Below are 21,814 nucleotides of genomic sequence, written 5' to 3'. Positions count from 1 at the left end.
TATAAAGGGTGAGGGTGACCACCACGACTATAAAAGGGGGACTCAAGGCCTCATGTACCTCTTTTACGCAATTGCACTTCATTAAGATGGAACCCTCGGCCTTCTATCTTTGATAGCATCAGATAGGACCCAAAATTGAAAGCTTGTAAACTTCCTACGGAGTAAAACCGGCCGTGACCTGGTGGCTGGTGGACAACATACCTCTATATCTGATTAAACCGAAGAGAAGACACTTTCAGATATGATCTAGCCAAGGTTTGAGAAATTCTGCCCCTCAGTTCTCTGCTAATAAGCCCGAAGCTTGAGTGCGTATTATAATTATTACTGATATTTCTTTATTGTTTTGTAACAGTAAATAGTTAGTTGTATGCTTGTATTGTTTCTTCCTTCTGTTCTGTTTTCACTTTTCAGTTTTCACTCGAGTGAGGCTGGTGGCTAAGTTGAAGAGAGATCTGTCCAGTATAGGCAAAATTAATTGAATGAATTAAATTGGCTAAGAATGAAGTGTTACATAATATACAATAGGTTTGACGGTTTGAGAATTTAATACTTAAAAACTACAGAGAGCAATTAAGTATGGCACGAGCATATATGTGCCATACCGAAACAAATAGGAGGATGACTTCGTGAGGAAAAAAAGGAACTGGGTCATCCGATGCTCGAATCAACTTTCTCGAGTCGAGCATAAGTCTAAAGTCAGCAACTCCGGCAACTAAAAACTCCAGAATTCTGACACTAACCAGGAACTCAACTCCCTTCCATTGGTGAGTGGTTGCAACTTCTAAAAATTCCAAAGGAAGGACTGTTGATTATAATCCCCATTACTGATCTCTTCCCCATAATCCAAGGAATCCAGTGACGAGGGAAAATAGTCGGCCGAATAATCGTCAAACCCAGAAAAAACTCCGAAATCCGACACGCTATCTTCGGATCCCACTAGAAACATGTCGAAGAAGGACCAGTCGATGGAAACATCGCTATCCGCGGGGACTGGTCCATCAGAGACCGATGAAGGCGAGGGGTATTCCAGCGTGGTCTCCGTCGGTAAATGATCGGAGGGCTCCTTATTCTGTGGGTCTTCATTCGCAAACCGAGCCGCAGCAGCTTGAATTTCCGGCGGTGTGAGAGATCTACCACGAGGAATCTCCGGTGGGTTTTCTGGGAAATTGAACTTGGCATTGCGACCGCGTAAGCAAAAGAGGGCAGCGTCGAAGGCCCGAGCGGCCTTCTCGGCGGTGTCATAGGATCCCAACCAAATCCTCTCCCGGCTGTTGGGTAGCCGAATTTCTGAAACCCATTTTCCCCATTTTCTCTTTCTTACACCCTTATACTGAGAACCAGTTCTATCGGAAGATTTTCCTTCGGCGGTAGGTTTCACCATCTGCCGCTGACCGGAATCTAATGCCACTAATAAAATTTGAGTACCGGTAAGGTTTGTTTCCGCTGAAAAGAGGAATTTCTCAACTCTCAAGTGTCGAGTCGTCTCTGGTTATGGAGGATGAAGGAATGACGGCTCTTCTGTCTCTATATATACTGAGGTTTTGGCTGCTCAGTGGTCAGCAAGGCCGTTGGTAGCCGTAGGGTAAGGGCCGAAGCGTGTCCATACGGTCTGAGACGTGGCGAAGAAAGTATGACGTGGAGAACGCGGTAGACATTATTAGACAAAAAGAAAGAAGGGTGACACTCTCTTAAATTTAGCACGCTTCTTTCTGGATTGATGGGGATTTGTGAGTTCGTTTTCCTCGTGGTGTATAGTGTACAGCGTACTAGGACTAGGAGAGTGACTCTTCATATACTCATTCAATGATTCCAGACAACAATGGTCCCATACTCCCATCTCATGGCTGAAGGTGACCTGTGCCCTGTGGTGGGGTACTGGGGTCTTGCTCTTTCTCCAATTCTTCTAATAATCTCCACTCTCCACTGGGTAAAGCCGTAAAAGTGGTATGTGGTATGTGGTAACCTCCAAGAGCCTTCTTCGCCTTACGCCAAGCTTCTGCTAAGTTCTACCTACTACACAACACGCTACGCTACCCACATGATACAGCCACATAACAGCCGTGCATCGGGAATATCTTCGCTACATGAACGTCTTATTCATTCGACGTATTCCCGATATGCGGCTCTAATTCTATATGGTATATGGGTAGCGGATCCGGACTCAGGCCACGCCAAAGCTGGCTGGCTGCCCGACACGAAACCCTTAATTCTCTATATGATTATGATACGAGAGTATTTGTCGTTTTGTGATTTTAGCTCGTGGGTAGTAACATAGTAGCAATCCTCAACTGCACCTTTTTGTATTTCTTCCGTCACTCCACTTCCTTTTCCAATTATATCCCTTCTTGTGATCGTTTTTACCGAGACAAATCGGCACGTTGTTAAATGTTAGAGACATATAGAGTCGCATATAATAAATTAATAATGACGATGATGATACAAAAAAAAAAAGTACCATCATGCACTTACTAAAAGAAAGCAACTAAAAACAATTAATGTGTTTTGTCTTTTCTTTGGTGTTGAAGTTGAAGCAGATGAGGATCTGCTCGCTACACCAAACTGGACTTGGATAAATTAAATACCTTTTTGTGCCATGTCTTTAAAACGTGGAGTTTTAATTTATTTTGTTCGAAGTCTCCATGAAATATCCCAGGTCCGAAGGTAATAAGAAATTTCTGCTGAAATTTATCAAAAAATAGAAATGTTTAGATAAAGTGTTTGTTTTTTCTTTTTTTTTCTCTTTTATTTGAAAGAAAGTCCTTGAGGCCAGTTTAGAAAAAAAGTGCTTGAGGCTAACTCAAAATTATGCCAAACCATGCTAGGTCGCGGATGGTACAACTCGATTTATACAACTCTACAATTACCCCTTATTGTTGGTTTAAAAAAAAAAACTAATAAGCATTGGAGTAGAGCATATAAATGGTATAATAAATAGTAAGGATAATTTTGGAAATAAAATTCGGAGTTTCCAAGACAAAAACTAATGGACTTATAAACAACGATAAACAGTCAGGGATAATTTTGGAAATTAAAATCAAAGATTTTTGATGAATGGGACGATTACCATTCCCATTTTTATTAATGGTCTATATAAACGTATATAAATATATATACTTAATACATATATATGATGACGTGGCACGGTCTTAATCATTCAATCCGATCGGTCGAATCGGTGACCCATGACCCAAAGGAAAAAATGGCCCGGCCTCCGGGTCGGTTTTTAAAACATTGGTTGTGTCCAATATCATATCAATAAGAGTGGATACAAATATGGATATATTAATAATATCAAATTTAAAGTTTAAATAACAGAAATTAATAGGATATGAATACATAAGGAATGCATATATATTTTCATTGTACATATGAGCGAATACATTATAATTAATATAGGAGTGGGATTTGTATATATCATACAATTTTATTGATAAGTATATTAAATTCTTAAATATTTTGTAAACAATATTTTTGTTTTTTTTTTGTAAATTAGAAATATGTTGTTATTTCCTCAAATAAGCAATTGTGACTCTTTTGTCCTTCATTTTCTTTCAAATTTTCAAAATATCCAATCCAAAGTGAATGAATAAAAGTACTTTGATAGAAGTGCTTTTATCAAAGTGGTTTTAGTACTTTTACAAAAGTGCTTTCATAAAAGTACTTCGGTAAAATACTTTTATAAATATATTTTTGTAAAAATGTTTTTATTAAAGTGCTTTTACAAAAGTACTTTTAAAAGTGCTTTTATAAAAGTACTTCCGTAAAAGTACTTTTCTAAAAGTGCTTTCATAAAGTAATTTTACAAAAGTACTTTTGTAAAAGTACTTTTATAAAAGTGCTTTCACATAAAAGTACTTTTACAAAAGTGGTTTCGTAAAAGTACTTTTATAAAAGTGCTTTCATAAAAGTACTTTTATAAAAGTGCTTTCATAAAAGTACTTCATAAAAGTGATTTCGTAAAAATACTTTACTCTTAATAAAAGTAATTTTCATAAAATTACTTTTATAAAAGTGCCTTTGTAAAATTGTTTTTGTAAAAGGGTTATAATTGGTATTCTAAAAATTCACTAGGGACAATTATGGGGGAAAATTTGAATAAGTGCTTATTATATGAGCACTTAAAAAAAGCTGAAAATTTAGGCTTAAAAAACAAGCCCTTATTTTAAAAATAAGCACTTATTTCAGTCTTATTTCCCAAACACTAATAAGTGCTTAATGGTGTAGTCCCCACCCAAAAAAACACTTATTTTTAAGCATTCCCAAACATGGCCTTATTAACATTTCAAAATACTAATTTTGAATATTATTATTTTAAAAATTTAATTGAATATAATTATATATTATTATTTATTTGGATTACATGTAAACACTGAAATTGGATAAAAGTTAACACAAATTTGTATTAATCAATCCAAAACACAGTATAACACGAGCCAATGTACCCAATGCCCCCTTGAACATTCCATCTATCTCCAATGAAGGATTGTACACTCATACTGGTTTCTCTCTAATTGTGATGCAAAAACATGTAATTTGAATAACTGCTTTTTACCCCAATCAATTCTTTATCATCAAGTCTTATATTTAAGGCAATAATTCCATGTCAATAAATCATATAATTAATTTGTTTTTTTCACCAATAAACTCTATTATTTAGATTTATATTCAATACTTCAACACTTTAAAACCCATGTTCTTCCATCTAGGTGGTGGATAATCAATTCAACTGTACAGGTCAAATGAATCGATTCATGACGTCATAGTTAAATAATATTTTTTTAAATAAAATTAAAGATAAAAAAGTAAAAATTTATATAAAAATTAGACACATCTCTTAAATAGACCCATGGTTTTCAAAACTACTTGAATATACCTTATAGGCTGGCCCCACTTGACACAGATAAGCACACATGTTGGCCGTTTGTACTGTTCTAATATTGTTTTATTGAACTTCCAACGTTGCCTCACTAATTCACTATGTTGTTTATTCAAACTTGTTCGGCGGAATTGTATTCAACCCCTAACTCAGACACGGTTTAGATGTAGGAAAATTTCTCCATTAATGATAAAAACTAAAAAAGAGATATTCCTATAATTGGCATTGACTATCTACGGAATGCGCCCCACATGCACCCCACAATACACCCCAAGTTCGCAACCACGTTGTAACGTGGGGAGGCAGCCAATCGGAGTGTATGTTCTGAATGTGTGAGGTTGCAGTGGTTAGCTGTGACAGTTGGGAGCGCTTGGTTGGTAGCATATCCCTGCAAATTAATATGGTCCCGAAATTGAATTGGGAACGAAATTGGAATCCAATACAGTTCCATGAGCGCATGAGGGACATGGCACTTTCAAATGGGTGGTAAAGTACATTTTGGGGTGGGGGCCCAAATGTAGTTAACGGATGCAAACAAATGACGCAATGTGCTTTCTTGAAAAAAAGTGACGCTATGTTCCATACTTTCATATCTGTGTCTGTACTGTGTAGGGCTCTTCATAAGAATGTCCAACCCGACCAAACCGATCAACCTGGATCGATCCAATCCAAGTCAATTGGGTTTTCATCCGTACTGGTTGGTTTCGGGTTGGGCACATACAAAAATCGATATATCGGGTCGATTTCGGTTTTTTGCGTAAAAACCGAAATCAACCCGACCCGAACCGATCTAAAGATCTACTAGTTTGGTAGTTTCTACTTCCTAGTTTGAGTAGTTTCCTAATTCCTACTAGTCTTCTACTTCTAGGCTTTTACTAGAACTAGAACTCTAAAAGGCCCATTAGGCAATTACAATTAGAATTCATTTAGGTGTCATTTTTTAGTTTTTTACCTAGATTATAATTTAGAAGGTTTCTAATTTTTTATTTTATTAACCACTTTTGTCTTCTCTTAAAATCTTCTATTCTCTAACTTGGTTGGTCCGCCCCCCTCATTCCCTCAAGCTCAACTGCTCAAGTCTCATTCTCAAAGTCTCAACTTCAGTCATTCAAAGGTTAGTATTTATTTATTTATTTTTTAATTTAATGCATGTTACAAGTTGATATATTTTATTTGTGTTTTGTTTAAGTTTAAGCTTTGAAAAAAATATAATTAATGATGATATATTTGCACAAAAAACTTCAGTTTTGTATGAAAAACCTAATCTATTTAAAATTTTAAGTATATATTTCGGTTTTAATTTAAATATATTTTATATTTAAAACTATTAAATAAAGATATTTCAGTTTTACATAAAAACCGAAATATCTGAAAAATTTTATATCTAAAAAAATATATATTCTGAAATATATGAGATATATATTTCCAGAAAATATATATTCCAAATTTCCAATATATTTTATTTGTATGTATATTTTTGTTTATATATATATATATATATATATATATTTTAAATACATATTTCAGTTTTAAATATATTTCTAGAAAATATCTTAAAAAATAAAAACTTCAGTTTTCAGTTTTATGAAAAACCTAATCTATTTAAATATATATTTCGGTTTTAATTTAAATATATTTTATATTTAAAACTATTAAATAAAGATATTTCAGTTTTACATAAAAACCGAAATATCTGAAAAAAATTATATCTAAAAAATATATATTCTGAAATATATGAGATATATATTTCCAGAAAATATATATTCCAAATTTCCAATATATTTTATTTTTATGTATATTTTTGTTTATATATATATATTTTAAATACATATTTCAGCCTAATCTATTTAAATATATATTTCGGTTTTAATTTAAATATATTTTATATTTAAAACTATTAAATAAAGATATTTCAGTTTTACAAAAAAACCAAAATATCTGAAAAAATTTATATCTAAAAAATATATATTCTGAAATATATGAGATATATATTTCCAGAAAATATATATTCCAAATTTCCAATATATTTTATTTGTATGTATATTTTTTTTTAAAATACATATTTCAGTTTTATTCGGCTTTGTACAGGGGCAAAACCGAAACCGATCCAAACCAACCCAACCCGACTCAAACCGACCAGGTCGGTTTGGCCTATCAGTGGGTCGGTTTCGGTTCCCACCTTAGGTAACCCGACCAGGTTGGGTCGGTTGGGAAAATCCCACTAAACCGACCCAACCCGACCTGTGAACACCCCTAGTACTGTGTACACTTGATCGATAAGATGTTAGAGAAACAAACTCCAGTAACTTTTTTTTTTCTTTTTTTTTTTTATAAAAAAGGCAATTTGGGGCGAGGGTAGACCGTAGAGGATCAATCGGAATAAAGGGGATTTCAGGTGGTAAATTCAAATTTTCGAATCATTCTTTTAGGCTGTGTTTGTTGTGGTGTAAACATCATCAATGTATGTAAAATTCCATTGATGGAGTATCACACCGAACTATTTGAAAATTTCTAAATCATTAAAAAAGTGAGCATCAAAAAGATAAAAAAAAAGATAATTATAAACATAATACTATATTGATTTTATTGATATAATTTTTATATCGATAATTGATATAAAAAAATAGAAAAAAAAAACTGACAGCGTGGGTTGTTTATCCATAGGCAATTAGGCGTAGAGCTAGTTTGTAATTGTAGGGTAGGAATAAAATCCGAGAATCAAAATGATTTGGGCGTATTATAGTGTTCCCACTTCCCACTAAGACATAACTTCATCTATGGTTGTTCATTTTTTGGAATTTTTTATATTAATCAATGCCTGAATACCCCCAAGGGGCGGTTATCACCTTTTTTTATAAACAATAAATACAACATCACATCATTAACCATTTTGGTATTTACATATAATTCTTTTCTTTCATAGCTATGATAGTGAGACTCGAAGCCACATCTTCATTAGAACAAATCATCCAATACCAACTGAGTTATCTCTTACTTTGTCCTTTTTGTTTTTTTTTTTTTTTATTTTAGAGGGGGAATGTCTGAAAAAAGATACTCATGTTCGTTTTTTCAAATTTATGTATCATTTTTAAGGTGGATAAATAACTTTTCCTCTTGGGAGGAAAGTTATTCAAGCTTTGATCAAACAAAATTATCCCTTTTAATAATAATTACTTTTTTATAGTTAAACGGTCATTATCTTATTTACCTTAAAAATAAACGTAAAAATAAATAACTTCACAAAAAATTAAAAACCCTAATTCAAAACAAAATCATAACAATACATGTGTGATTTGATAAACATAATGGGGAAGGAGAGGAGAAATTTCCAATTACAGAAAAATTTCAAAGGGTCAACACCCTCATTTTTTTTAATAGAACATAATAAGGAAACACAGTAATACTTTACACGCGCTTTAGTTGGTACATGATAGAAAGTATTAGAAACGTTGTATAAATCATAAATGGAGATTGTTGTTTTGTTGACCATCTTCAAACCAGTGTTGTCAACACTCAAACTCAGACTGGGATGTCGGGTCCAAGATCAAATGGATCAAGCGATGATTGAAAAATTGAAAACGGTGACCTGGAAACAAAACCTTTTTGTTCAATCATCTTTCTTGAATCAATCGTCTGACCGCCGTCTATGGATATGGCTTTTCTTTTTAACTGTTTTTTCAAGTGGGACGATTCGTGTTGTGTCAAATCATTATGTTATACAGTGATTTATTTTCAAAACAAATTAAAGGTGAAAATAGTAATATCCATGTCTGTCCCTCCTACATGGGTCTCTTTGTCGTGGATTAGTAGGCCCCCATACAACAAAAACGAATAAACGAACACCAACTATTTACTCCTATTATCTTCCAAAAACAACTTTTCATACTAGCATTGTTGAGAATATCAGAAAATAGTTGAAGATACACCAGATCAGAAGAAAATGTTGTGCTTAGATATGTAAAACGTAGATATTTCATTATTCTCGATGTCCTTGAGCAAATCCAGAATGAATTTGGTCTAAGACAATTGAATGAATGTTCCTTATTTGAGCAATTTGACCAATATTCTTGTTGAAGCATCAGAGAAGATCGCTTATTGCAGCCACAAAATCTTCCAAACACCGTTTAATCATTGCTAGGGAGAACTTACTAGTCAAATGTGAAGTCTCCCTTGTGTTCAGCGCACTCTAGGAAAATGAAATAACCATATATTACAGTGAAAAATTAATATTGCTCGGATGATTTTGAAGCCAAAAAGACATATTGGAAAGGCTTTGGCCAATCAAATCCCCCCTGTGAAATTTGATGAAAATCCACCTGATTGGTTAGCACTCTTATGATGTTGATTGATTGGTTGTTAGTTTTTCCAGTATCATGTCTGCCCAGCATCATAGTGAAACCCATAATAAACAAGAGTTATATTACTTGAACTAAAAATTAGTTTAAAACATATTTTGACTGGTAAAACCAGTATAGAATTTGCAATTGATGTGTTTTAACAAGTAATGTTCCCAAGATAAATATCCTGAGAGAACCATTTTCTTTGTTCTTTGTGAACCATAAAATAAATTACTAATCAAATATAAACCCTCAACTGCCCAAATAATTGTAAAGTTACTTTTAATGTCCATAGGTTTTGATGGAAATGACCTCATTAGCAAACAAGTCCTTGCAAAGAATCAAATAGGACTAGAGGCCGTGGCCGGTGGGGGAACAAGGTAGAATGCTACAAGAAACATTTGTTATGATAAGGTTTATATGAATTAAACTTGTAAAGGAAAAATACCAATGAGTGAATTGCATCTATAATGTACCATTTTTTATAAGAAAATCTATAATGTACCATCATTAGCTGAATCTTCCATCACCATGAGTATCTAAAGAGGAGGCTTACCTGATTAACAATGTTGAATGATTTCCCTGAAGTTTATGGGATGCTCATAAAGTCATAACTCATAACAAAAGAAAAACTTAGCCAAATGACTACATAGCTTATTTGTATAACTAATTTGGAATTGAAAAGGGATAAAGGTTGCACCAGGAACAAAACCAAGGTTTTAAAGTATCAGAATTGCAAAAAGTATCAAAAAGGCAATTTTAAGATATATAGAACCAGACTGATAGTTTAGATAAACTAGAGGGAATTCAAAAATTTATTGCAATCCTACAATCTAATTTAGGAATAAATCGTTCAGATCAACTATTAGAAACACCAAATTGGCTCTTTATGACCTAGTAGTTGAGATAGTCAGTCAGCATCCCTTCAAAACAGGAGGCACAAGATCAAGCTCGTAGAACGCAGGCTCTCCATGGTATGGCCAAAGGGCCTTACATGCACCCTGCTCTGTCCCACCCCTAATACCCCTTTACTATGTATAATACCAAAAAAAAAGGCTCTTTATGATATTGATATTAAGTTTTAGTATAACAAATAAATTCGAGTTCTGAATTTGTTCTATTCTCTGAAGCAAATAATAACCATTAAAAATGACCCAGAAGACCAATATATCAAGATTCCTAACTCTAACAGACAAGTAGTAATGTGGCTGCTTGGGAAGAATGAAACAAACGCATTTTGAGTAACAAAGCAAGATCCACAAAAGACCTAATTTCTCATATTTTTCACATCTGCAATCTGTGGGAGCTGAATTCAGAGATGTACAAAGGAATCACTCTAAACATGCTTCAGTAGAATGCGATGGAACTATTGTTCTCTTCACCTAGATCTTAGATCTTTAAGAGTTACAAGCCTCCACCAGTCAAGAGAAGAAGAGTTGACTCTATACTTTGATGGAAATGCACTTGGAAACCTGGGATTAGCTAGAATTGGTGGTGTGTTTAAGAGGAGGGATGGTAGTCCTTTGTGGTTTTTTGGTGGGCCAATTGGGTCTGTAGACTCTACAACGGCTAAAATTTTAGTTGTGATAAATGGCCTCCATATCACAAGAAGTCTAGGCTTGACCAGCCTAGTAGTCAAAGGTGGTTCTAGCAACATGATAAAATGGCTTGGGGAGAAGGAAGGTGGGCCTTGGAGATTAGCTCACTAGTCACTACTTGGACGAGGCTAGAGATTTGTTGTATTCCTTGAATGTAAAACTAACCTTGATTCACAGGGTTTTAAACACTATAGCAGATAGTTTTGCCAATTCTGGAGCACACTAACACAAGGCAAGCTTATATAGTGATAGACTTATGCCTTTGTAACCTGTGTGTGGCTAGCCTTCTTTGTACATAATCTCATGTACTCTCCTTTATCTTTTTAATATAATGCTACTCTTTTTCTCAAAAAAAAGACAAGTAGAAGAAAGAGATACAAAACTAGACTGAGAGAGAGAGAGTACCAGAGAGGAAAATAAAAGCAGAAGATAGAGGAGTTGAAAGGTTAAGTACCCCATGTAGTTGCAAATCCCATAGCCTGGAGCAAGCTTCCTTGCCAAAAGAAAAACCTATCCAGTGGTTGCGAATCCAACAGAAACATCACCATTTTGAATTTAGCATAAGAGATGAGCAAGTTCATCCCTCATGGGGTTCCATCCTTCTTTAGCCGGATTGTCAGTGGCAATCAACCATGTCCACCAAGTACCAATGAGCTCCACATGTTATTACTGAAGGAAAGACCAATGGATTCAAGATCAACTTGATTAAGACAAGGAGATCTTCAAACGATTGTTTATAAAAGATATTGATGGATTCAAGAAAATCTTATCAATGAGAGAGATATATCTGATGAAAGAAATCGAAGGAGCTATTCATGCAGATGACATCCTTTCCTTGATTGAAATCTTAAACTCCTAAATTGAAATATTTTAGCATAAACCCAATAATGTTGTGTTTGTGGATCAAATTTGGAATATCATCCAATTTGATCCAATAATGTAATGGATTCTTGCTTTGATTGAATTACTAAAACCATCAAATCATAATAAAGGAAGATTTGATCAGCATAGGAATTGCTCCAGGTGGGTCATAGCCAAATTAGTATCAATCAGCCTCCATTAGGCAACAGATCATGGCCATAAAGTTTCTTGGTTCATGCTCTCCCAGATTATGGATCTTTTCCTAAATTGCATTAGCTTCTGCTGTCCAAAACTTGAAGAAATCAATCATAAGAATTGGTTTTTGGTCACAACCATCATCCTAAGTACATATTAGGTCTCAAATAACCATTGCACCCATGCACCCTAGGCATAAAGTGTTTCTCATTTGAGATGCACTTCCTCTATGTGTGGTGTATCAAATGCTCAAACCAATAGGTCCAATACCATGCCTACACTTCATTTCTCATACCCATGTAACATGGTCCTTCTGGATAGTAGGTCAAGGTGCATCCATATATAAACAAAACCAAAAAGCACTCACTGGACCATCAATGATGGAACCATTTGATCTAGTTTATTCCTGGCATATTTTTTAATCAATAAATATGTATTTTATTAAAATTCAGATTGTAAGTAGTTTATACAACTTGGTGATGGGATTGTTGATCCCCTTTAATCTTTCTATTCTATCCCTCATTACAGTGTAGCCCAAAATAATTATTGTCTCAATGCCCCATGTTTTGCTAATCCATCAGCTAGACCATTTGCACTTCTTTGGACCCATTTAAATTCAGCCTCAACCTCCTTTGCAATCTTCTCCACTTCCCTAATCACATGTTTAAACATCCATAGGGTATGGTTATTGTTTGCTGCCCATGAAAATGCTACTTTTGAGCCCCCTTCGACTTCAACATATTTGCATCCTAGTTGTTTGGCTAGATTTAACCCTTGTAGTAATGCCAATAGTTTAGAAGCCAGTGTGCAATTGGAACTAATTTAGACGTAAGGTATTTGAAAGAATGGAGTAAAGTATAAATTTCATGGTTGTTTTTGTTGTGCAGCAGAAGATTGACCATCCAGCATTCTTGTTGTGGATCTCCAAAACAGCACTTGAGGGAAATGAATCACATTGAGCCAATATAGGCAACCCCAGGGCATTGCCGAAGGAGAAATTGGCCTATAGTGGAACATTTTGCATGTGAGTAACTGCACCAAAGACACACTGTAGGTTTCTCTAGAGCACACAATGGGGGTGTTTAGCTGGGCAAAGATGAACTGTTGTTTGATTTATTTATGTATGTTTTTTTTTGGAAGATGAACTGTTGTTTGTTTGCTTTGATGGTTTTCGGAAGATTACTTTGTTGAACGAAGGATTATTGAGGGTTTTTTTTTACCTCTTTGCTTTGCTTATCCAGTCATGTCCTCGCTTGCACAAGTTTTTTTTTTTTTTTTCAGTAGCACTGTCATTGGTGTTCTCTGTTTGGAGGCTTAAAATGGTGATGGCTTGAGGATGTAGTGAGGCTATCTACCACTACTAGAATGACTGATTTCCGATGTGAGACTGGTAGGCCTTCAATGAAGTCCATCGAGATGCTGGACCTAGAATGATTCGGCCCTGGTACCATGTCAGCCTACCTCTGTACTCCATTTTAGACCCCCCATGGTTTTCTGACTGCAGATCCTGTATAATTTCTTGCATCCTTGGGTCTTGGGCTACTTCTAATTTCAGTTCTTCTATCCAATTAGAGGGCCCATAATTCTGCTTCTTCACGCCTAGATAGAGCATCACCCACCAAATTCTCTTTTCCCCTCCGATGTTTAATTTCAAAATCATACCCCATTAATTTACTAATCAACCTCTGCTGAAATGGAATGTGCAATTGATGTTGAAGAAGGAACCCCAAACTTTTGTGGAAGGTTTGAATTAAAAAGTGACTGCCCAACAAATATGTTCTCCATTTTTGGACTGCCATCACTACTGCCAGTAATGAAATATTATCCATCATTTGATTTAAAAATACTTATGAAACCTTTTTTACTACAGGGAAACAAAGTAGTTACAGAAGATTGAAGTGGTCAATAACGGTCAAGATTTCCTACAATTTTGACTTATATTTCTTTTTTCTATACCTTGGTTAATACATCTATATTTAAACGGGAATTTCCTCTATTGGCAGAACTGTGGTGGTCTTTGCTTTAATTATTTATTCTCTTAATTTGTTAGAAGTAAATGGCATGACTCCATCAAGGAAGGATGCAAAACCAAGCAGCTGGAGAGGTTATAAGATTTGGCATTTTCTTTCCTTATTTTTTATCAGAAAATATCGTATGAGTCGACTGAATAATGGATCCCCAGCCACAAATCTTGCATCCCTTTGTTCAACAAATGCTGACCAATAACCATCCAACCCACATTATATAAGACATGTTGACCAATCACAGATCAGCTCCTTCTTAGTCAGAGCTAGAGTAAGTTGAAGATAGATAAATAGAGAGAGAGAGAGATAGAAAGATAGATAAATAGAGAGAGAGAGAGATCCAAAGGTTAATTATCTGACATATCTGGTACCTCAGTTCTCTCAACTGGTTTCATGTCTAATACATGCAAACCACCCATTCAATTTTAAGCAGTTTTTGCCTTTTTGGATTGGCCAAAATGATTCAGCTCCCATAGTACTTATCCAAAAAAAAACCAAGGCTCTATAGCATTCCGTTGTTGAACTTTTCCACTATGAAATTGATCAGAGTTTTAAGTGCCAAATTTTAGTTCAATGAAAAGGTCTAAAAGGGGTTTCCTTTTACCACGTCGTGGGTGTCTGCGGGTGAGGCTGGTAAATTGAACATGATGAGGTGACCCTACATAAGCTGATAAAATTTCTAATAAAACAAACAAACAATACAAACTGAAACTAGAGTGTTTCTGAACTTCGACTTTTGACTATTCACCTGGACTGCCATCACTACTGCCAGTAATTCTTTTTCATAGGTGGAGAGATTCAGATTGCAACCCTTTAGTGCTTTGCTGAAGTAAGCAATAGACAGACAACACTGCCCCTACCCCTGTACCACAAGCGTCGGTTTCCACCTGAAGAGATTCAGATTGCAACCCTGTAGTGCTTTGCTGAAGTAAGCAATAGCCAGTGCTGTGTGATTACATCCTTTTACTTCCTATTTTACTTCTTACAAATAAAAAATAAAAAAAAAACAAGCTTAAGTTAATTTGAAGCAATAGAAAACCAGGATTGACACTCGGCCCATTTGCATGTACTTCTATACATTTACACCAAACAGAGCCTAATCAAATACTTCAACCCATTGTGCTTCCACCTTGCAAGGTGGGTAACCCCCACTATTATCAAAGAACTCATTACTGTCTCTGTTAGGATGTTGGGTGTGACTTCGACTAGAACATACATAACTTTCTGAAGTGGATGCAGAATCAACATTTGGATTCAGACCAGCCAACTGCAGAATGCTCTCGATCTCTTTCACCACTTCACTCATCATTGGGCGGTCAGATCCTAATTCTTCCACACACCTCAGAACGCTCTCGATCTCCCTTTATCTATTGCTCTCCCGCCAGTTATCAGCTCTAACATTAGCACCCCAGAACTATATACAATTATACATCACTCTTTTCTGTCAACATCTGAGAGATATAATATTCGGGATCCATGTAACCCTGCATCAATACAAAACAAGGCATCTTTATTTAACATTTCGAGCAATACCAGAGATTGTTTGAGTAGATGCATAGTACTCACTTACCATTGACCCCTTGACTTGAGTGCTGACATGATCCTTTTCATTGTCAGCCATAAGCTTGGAGAGTCCAAAATCGGTTTCCACCTGAAAGTTTAAGGAACTCCAGTCGGCCAGGTCTGAGACAGATTTTAGTGCTTTCCTCTCTAGGAAGAAATGGAAAATTGCTACTTTGATAGGTGTCCTCTTGGAACCATATGCTTTTTTCATTTATTTTAAGTGGCTTTGATCTGTTATTACACCTCACTTTAAGGAGCTTCACCTCACTTTATTTTTTATTGCTTTGAGAATTTTATTTTGTGTGATAACTATATGCTTTGAGTTTGGGTTTTCTACTTCTGACATAGGTCATACCTTATCATTAATAGGGGGTTAGGAATGGCCACCGGAGATAATTTTGATAAAGCCACTTGGAAGGACCCAGCCTTGCAAAAACTATTGTTGGACTTATGCCTTGATGAGGTGTCCACCCATGGGAGACAAGGTGGATCACTAAAGAAAGAACCGTTGACACGGGTTCAGAAGAAGATAATGGAAAAGACCCAAAAGAATTTCTCACAAAAACAACTAAAGAATGGGTTTGATTACCTGAAGAGAAAATATCAACTATGGCTGACACTTATCAATAGGACTGGAAATGGGTATAATCCATCTACTGGTACAGTTGACTGGTCAAATGAGCAGTGGGAAGAATTCTTGAAGGTAAACTACACTAAAAATTTGTTGTTGGGAGGTAATGTATTTGTGTGTATGATCTAATAGGATGGCTTGTTTGTTTGTTTGATAACAGGCCAACCCAAATGTGAAAGTATTTAGGTATGCAGGACTGCAATTTGCCGACGAGTGCAAAGCGTTGTTCGATGGGGTCTATTCAACTGATGAAGTTGGCTGGACTCCGTTGGCAAATAGGACAAGACCAGTTGCCTCTACCAGTGTAGATGATGATACACAAGAGGGTGGACCTATTGACAATGCTAACACTCATACCACACCTCCCACAAGGCCCCAGACTAAAACACAACATACATTTGAAGAGTCTATAGGTCCAAGTGAAAGACCCTCCAAGAGGCAAAAGAAGTTCTCTGATGAGATTGATGCTAGGACAGTTTCTTGACATTAATAGGATGGCTTATTAAATTTTAATCATATTAATATTTTTTATTAGTGATTAATTATTTTTATTATTTTTTATTGTGTTATTTATAATTATTAATTATTTTAGTAATTATTAATTATTTTATTATTTTTATTCATGTTATTTCAGTTATTTAATTATTTATTAATTTTTATTGATTATTTTAATTTTTATTAAATTTTAATTTTTTTGTATAATTTCAATATTATTCTGAATCTGATAAGTTATTTTATATGAAATAGTGCTAATTGCATTCAAAATTACAAAATAGCCTATTCCAGGGGTAAAATAGTATAACAAAGCAATTTCAGATGTTTGCACAATTGATCCAACACAAACAGCATTATCTATTCAAATTCTCTAAAAAATAGAAAAGCATCTATGACTCTTTTCAGATTTCAGACACTTTTCATATCTGAATTTTCAGATTTATCAAACACCACCTAAAACTGGTTCTCCCTCTAGAAACCATTGCAATTTTATACTGTAAACAAGCCTCATACTTTACATTGTATCCTTCTAGAAACCATTTAAAATAGGTTCTTCCCAGAATTGATAAAATTGTGCATGTCTAAACCAATGAAGTATGGTCAATTAAGTATACAATGATCTCCTTTTCTGTTTCACTTTTTAACACAGATTATCGAAACCACAGTATCATTTATAAGCTGAGCTGGAGATGGAAGATACCAACTTAAAGTTACAAGGTAAAAAGCCTTTTAATATTTACCTATAATTGGGATCCCAATCACCAAGAGCAGGAAGTGACAAATTGTTTTCTGACTTGTCAAAAGCAGTTTCTTTGGCTGGTTGGAACGGCATATTAGAGCTTTGCAGAAGAGATCCTTGAACATTCTGAATGGTTGAGGAATTTCCTGAGTTGACTCCATTGCATCCCCTTTGTTGTCTCCAATTTGGTGGATTAAAACTTGACTGCACACTCTGAGGAAAATTACCATGTCCTCTAGAGTTCCAGTCAGTGTGACTGCAGCTAGCACCATCAGTGTGATACCCTTGAGAGTGTGGAGATGATGCACTCTCCTGAGACTGTGAACTTCCACGATATCCCCAACTTCTTCTTCTATTAAACCTTGACACTGCCATCATTTTGCTCAATGGTGAACCATGAAAACCACTGCTTCTCGCTGGAGAACTTGGACCATACTTTGGAGAACCAGCAGAAACCTGAATGTGGGAGCTTGGAGGAGTGAAGTGTGAAGGACTAGCACCTAGGGACATTGGCGCAAAATTTCTTGCAGATGAACTGACACCAAGACCATTCCCATGAGAGATTTGAGAAGTTCTTCGCCTAGTATCAGGATTAGCTCCAAGGATTGGGTCTCCACCTTGTGCACAGATGCTCATACCAGATGGACCAACAGGTGAATAATATGCATACATACTACAATTATCACCTTGTGCAATGATGCTCATACCAGATGGACCAACAGGTGAATAATATGCATACATACTACAATTATCACCATAGCTTCCATAGCTGCTTCCAACCCAACATTGTCATTATAGCTACCATGGCTTCCTAAGCTGCCATAACTACTGACATGAGAGTATGAGGTCACCTGAAAATGTTGGCTGCTCTGTAGATGACCTATGTTCGTACTTGTAACCTGTAAACCAAATCAATCTAAAATTATTGCACAAAAGGATAATATAATGATTAAATGCTACAGCTGAAACAAAGATAATATTGAAGACATGGGAAGGAAAATCCTGATATAAGAAAATGGCAACAGAAATTATTTTGAATACATGCTCAATCTCAAAGATAATATTGAAGACCACAGAGGAAAAGCAAATTCACCTGAGGGGAAAGACCAGCAGCAAACCAATGGCGACCACCTGGATGGTGGTCTACGTTAACATTCGGGGCAACAGACTGTGAAAAAGATAGTTAAGTAAGCAATCTGATGCTTGATTAACCAAAAAACGCAGTAAACCACATTTCAGACTCAGGAAAAAATAAAGTATTCTATGATGCATGATAAAACGAGTACCCCAAGTCAGGATTGGATAAAACAAACAACATATCATTTAACTCATTAGTTCACAGAGATGGTAGTGGGAGTAGCAAAGGGGAGCAGAAACAGGTGGTTCTCACAAGAGCTAAGACACATGCAACCTCTACATTTATTTTTTGGAAAAGGTAGAGGATAGAAATATATTAACAGAAAAAAGAAAAAATGAAAGTAATACACAACAGAGCTCAGCTCTCCCATAAAGATGAGAGCCTCTACATATTTAATTATTAGTACCTTTATTCAACCCTTGGATGGTCTTCTTTTGGATAGGTCAAGAAGAGACCACAGAGTTTGGACTGCTTTGTGCTTTTAGGGTTTTCTTGCGTGCATCTTTTTTCAGTGCTTTGTTGTCAATCTTGCTTTAAGTCATGGTTTCCCTGTTAAACTGTTTCGTGTGGCCCTATACCCTTCAAAATTAAGGCTTTCTGCTAGGAAGTGATTCTGGAAAAGATCATCACGTGGCAACTAGCAAAAGAAAGGACCAAACTAGTGAATCTCTCCTAATATGTGCTTTCTGTGTAGAGCACACTGGGAGACCCCTTCACACTTACTAATCTCCTCTCCTTTTGTCTCTGCTATTTGGGATATTTTTTCTTCTCTTTGTTTGCCTGTAGGTGGTTCCATGGAGATGTACAAGAGCAGCTATTTTGTGGACAACTTGGGAAGAAAGGAGCAAGAATATTTTTGAGGATAAAGAATTCTGTATGGAGTATGGAAGTCAAAAACGGACTGTTACAATAAGGGAGGCCCAATGGATAAGAACATAGTGATACTTCACTGATGTTTCATATGATGATATAGCAGGATGCAGGAACTAGCAGGTGGTAGATGGTTCATCCTCCGCAATAGATAGATAAAGGATTCCTTGGCAACCACCTGAGTCTCCTTGGATCAAGATGAATTCTGATGGTTGCATACTTGATAACCCTGGGAATTCAGGTATTGGGGATGTTTTCAGACAAGCAGATGGGTCTGTGATGGCTTTGTATTCGGGGTCAATTGGGTTTAGGGACTCAACAAGAGCAGAGCTGATGGCAATCTTACATGAGTTAAAATTGAGGAAAAGACTCCAAAACAAGAACATAATAGTAGAGGGAGATTCCAGTGGTGGACTGGATAAGAAATAATACACAAGGAACATTGACATACAGGTATATGTTGAGGGAAATAAGTAAGCCGGCAGCAGTAATGATGATTACATTTCAATGGGTGCCTAGAAGTGCAAACATCATGGCTGATGCTTTAGCTAAGCAAGGGGTTAGAAGATCTCAAATGTATTGGGAGGAGATTCCTAGGGAATCCATTGTATAATTTAATTTGGGTGTAGATTGTTACACAGGCTATACATCTTCTTTGTACCTATACATATTGTCCATGTTTTCAATAAACTTTTGATTCTTACCAACCAAAAGAAAAACATTACTAAGCATACAAACTATTAACATATCCAAAAACATCATATCTGATGTTTGTATTATTATAAAGACAAAATTTCAGGATATAAATTAAAATGGAAGAGATTCTAAAGAACTAAAAAAACTGAGCATGCTGCCAGTTCTGTAACCAAGTATATTTTGTTTGATTACTATTACCCCTAATTTAGAAATTGTTAATAGTAATAATGTTTGACATACATGGCATAGACAGCTTAGTCATCCTTATGTTGATATATTAGAGTTTTTGTTTCATTTTGGATGTTTGCATTCTCAAGTCACCTCATTTACTAGCATTAATAAATATTACATTTCATGCTGATTGAGCAAGTCACATTTTACCTTTTCGGTCATCTCCTGATCATGCTTCTATTTCCATTTAAATTTATAGAGAATATGCAATATGATGAAAGTGTTCTTTTTTTTTTTGGGTTTTTATTTCCTCTTTGTATTTGGGCGCCCAAGTAAGGGCAATCTTGCACTTTCAGCAAAACTATAAAGGCTTTGTCTCCAGTGTGAACAATAACCCAAGACACATCTTCATAACTCTCTTCTTCTTTCCTTCTTATTATGGCTTCATCTTAAACAACTTGGTATCAAATCACATCTGGATTCAGGGTAGGCTTTGCTGGTGTTTGTTACCCTAGAGGCAGCTTGCTAACATCAGCAGTCCATACAAGTGGTGGCAACCATCTTTCAAAACTGGTACGATTCAAATCGCCCTGAATTTAGGGATTTTTTATATAGGTTTCACCTCTATGTGAAACTTCTGTGGTTTGTTATGATTTTTCCAAAAGGAAATCCACAGAAAATTCAGATTTGCTTTTGAAGCTGTTTTAACACTTTTAATGGGGTGTTTCTCCTTCAAGCCAATTTTATTTGGCTTGTTTTATATTTCTAGGAAGACAAGAAGTGATCCCGTAATTTTCTGAACTCTAGAAATTTTTCAGGGTTTTTTTTTCTTTCAATATTTGTCGCCCAAACTATTCTTGGGGCTGTTTTTGCTTCTTAGTCATGTTGGCTCTTCCCTTGGCCTTATTGTGTGCCGATGGTGCATTAAAACTCTTTGTGACTCTTAAAATTATTCCCAATTGAGGAATGGAAGCTTATAAGGATATTCATTTGGTTCCCTAAGTGCTTCCAGGAAACGTGGATACCTCCAATGGCATGATAACCACGGGAAAGGAAATCAAGCCTAAATCAAAAGACCCAAAGTTTTCTAAATAGGAACAAGACAATCTGATGGTTATGCCGTGACTGGCTTGCTCCATGCAGCCACATATAGCCTGTAACTACATTTTTTTTATTGAAAACGGTAACTTCAATAATACAACTTAAAAATAACTTTCCAAAGTTAAGTACAGCTGTCAACCCCTAAACAGGTGTTGAACCTCAGTAATCGTTCATACAAAACTGCCCAGAACATTCTCTCCCTCACATCCGTATTAACCAGGAGATGAGTGTCTTAGTGGCACTCTGTGTCTTCGTCCGGAACCTTGAACAAGAGAATGAGTACTCTCTTTTCGGCCACCAAAGCCGTTAGTTTCTATTGGTTTCATGTCGTCGAGGACGAGATAGAACCCGAAGCTATCCTGTCTTTAGTAAAATTATTTATGAAATTATATAAAAGGGTAAAATAGGTATTTAAAAAAAATAACGTATCACTCAAACGTTTTTCGTGTGGTTAGTAACGGAAGGGAGATATGTGTTGAGTTTTTTAAAAATTCAGGGGAGACTATTGTTAAAATAAAA

The 21,814-nt window shown here is 35.6% G+C and overlaps 1 protein-coding gene and 1 pseudogene across 2 annotated transcripts; both read right to left on the bottom strand.

Annotated features, from left to right (window-relative positions):
• Nucleotides 1-462: 462 nt before the first annotated feature.
• LOC104600498 (ethylene-responsive transcription factor ERF017 pseudogene) lies at nucleotides 463-1,511 on the bottom strand (annotated as a pseudogene).
• Nucleotides 1,512-14,912: 13,401 nt separating this feature from the next.
• On the bottom strand, nucleotides 14,913-19,287 carry LOC104600497 (dual specificity protein kinase YAK1 homolog). 2 transcript variants are annotated; one of them, XM_010263464.3, is made up of 5 exons: nucleotides 18,864-19,287; nucleotides 18,413-18,487; nucleotides 17,321-18,218; nucleotides 15,462-15,542; nucleotides 14,913-15,375 (listed from the first exon to the last, which is right to left on the bottom strand). In XM_010263464.3, the coding sequence occupies exons 3-5, from the start codon at nucleotides 18,058-18,060 to the stop codon at nucleotides 15,336-15,338; spliced, it is 861 nt and encodes a 286-aa protein (XP_010261766.1). In that variant the 5' UTR covers nucleotides 18,061-18,218; nucleotides 18,413-18,487; nucleotides 18,864-19,287; the 3' UTR covers nucleotides 14,913-15,335. The 2 variants fall into 2 exon arrangements, with proteins under 2 accessions (XP_010261766.1, XP_088749429.1); XM_088893303.1 differs by lacking the exon at nucleotides 15,462-15,542 and having other exon boundaries at nucleotides 15,191-15,375; nucleotides 18,864-19,284.
• Nucleotides 19,288-21,814: the final 2,527 nt, after the last annotated feature.

The sequence above is a fragment of the Nelumbo nucifera genome, chromosome 8 (assembly GCF_055504915.1).
Source record: "Nelumbo nucifera cultivar China Antique chromosome 8, China Antique-T2T, whole genome shotgun sequence".
NCBI classification, from domain to species: domain Eukaryota; kingdom Viridiplantae; phylum Streptophyta; class Magnoliopsida; order Proteales; family Nelumbonaceae; genus Nelumbo; species Nelumbo nucifera.
This window is presented reverse-complemented; position numbering and strand designations above follow the sequence as displayed.

Coding starts and splice junctions, on each gene's coding strand:
- LOC104600497 (XM_010263464.3), bottom strand. CDS start 18,060: ATGTATGCATATTATTCACCTGTTGGTCCATCTGGTATGAGCATCATT. Junction 15,543..17,320: donor GATTGGGATCCCAATTATAG/GTAAATATTAAA, acceptor TTAAACTTTCAG/GTGGAAACCGATTTTGGACT. Junction 15,376..15,461: donor CTCAAGTCAAGGGGTCAATG/GTAAGTGAGTAC, acceptor GTATTGATGCAG/GGTTACATGGATCCCGAATA.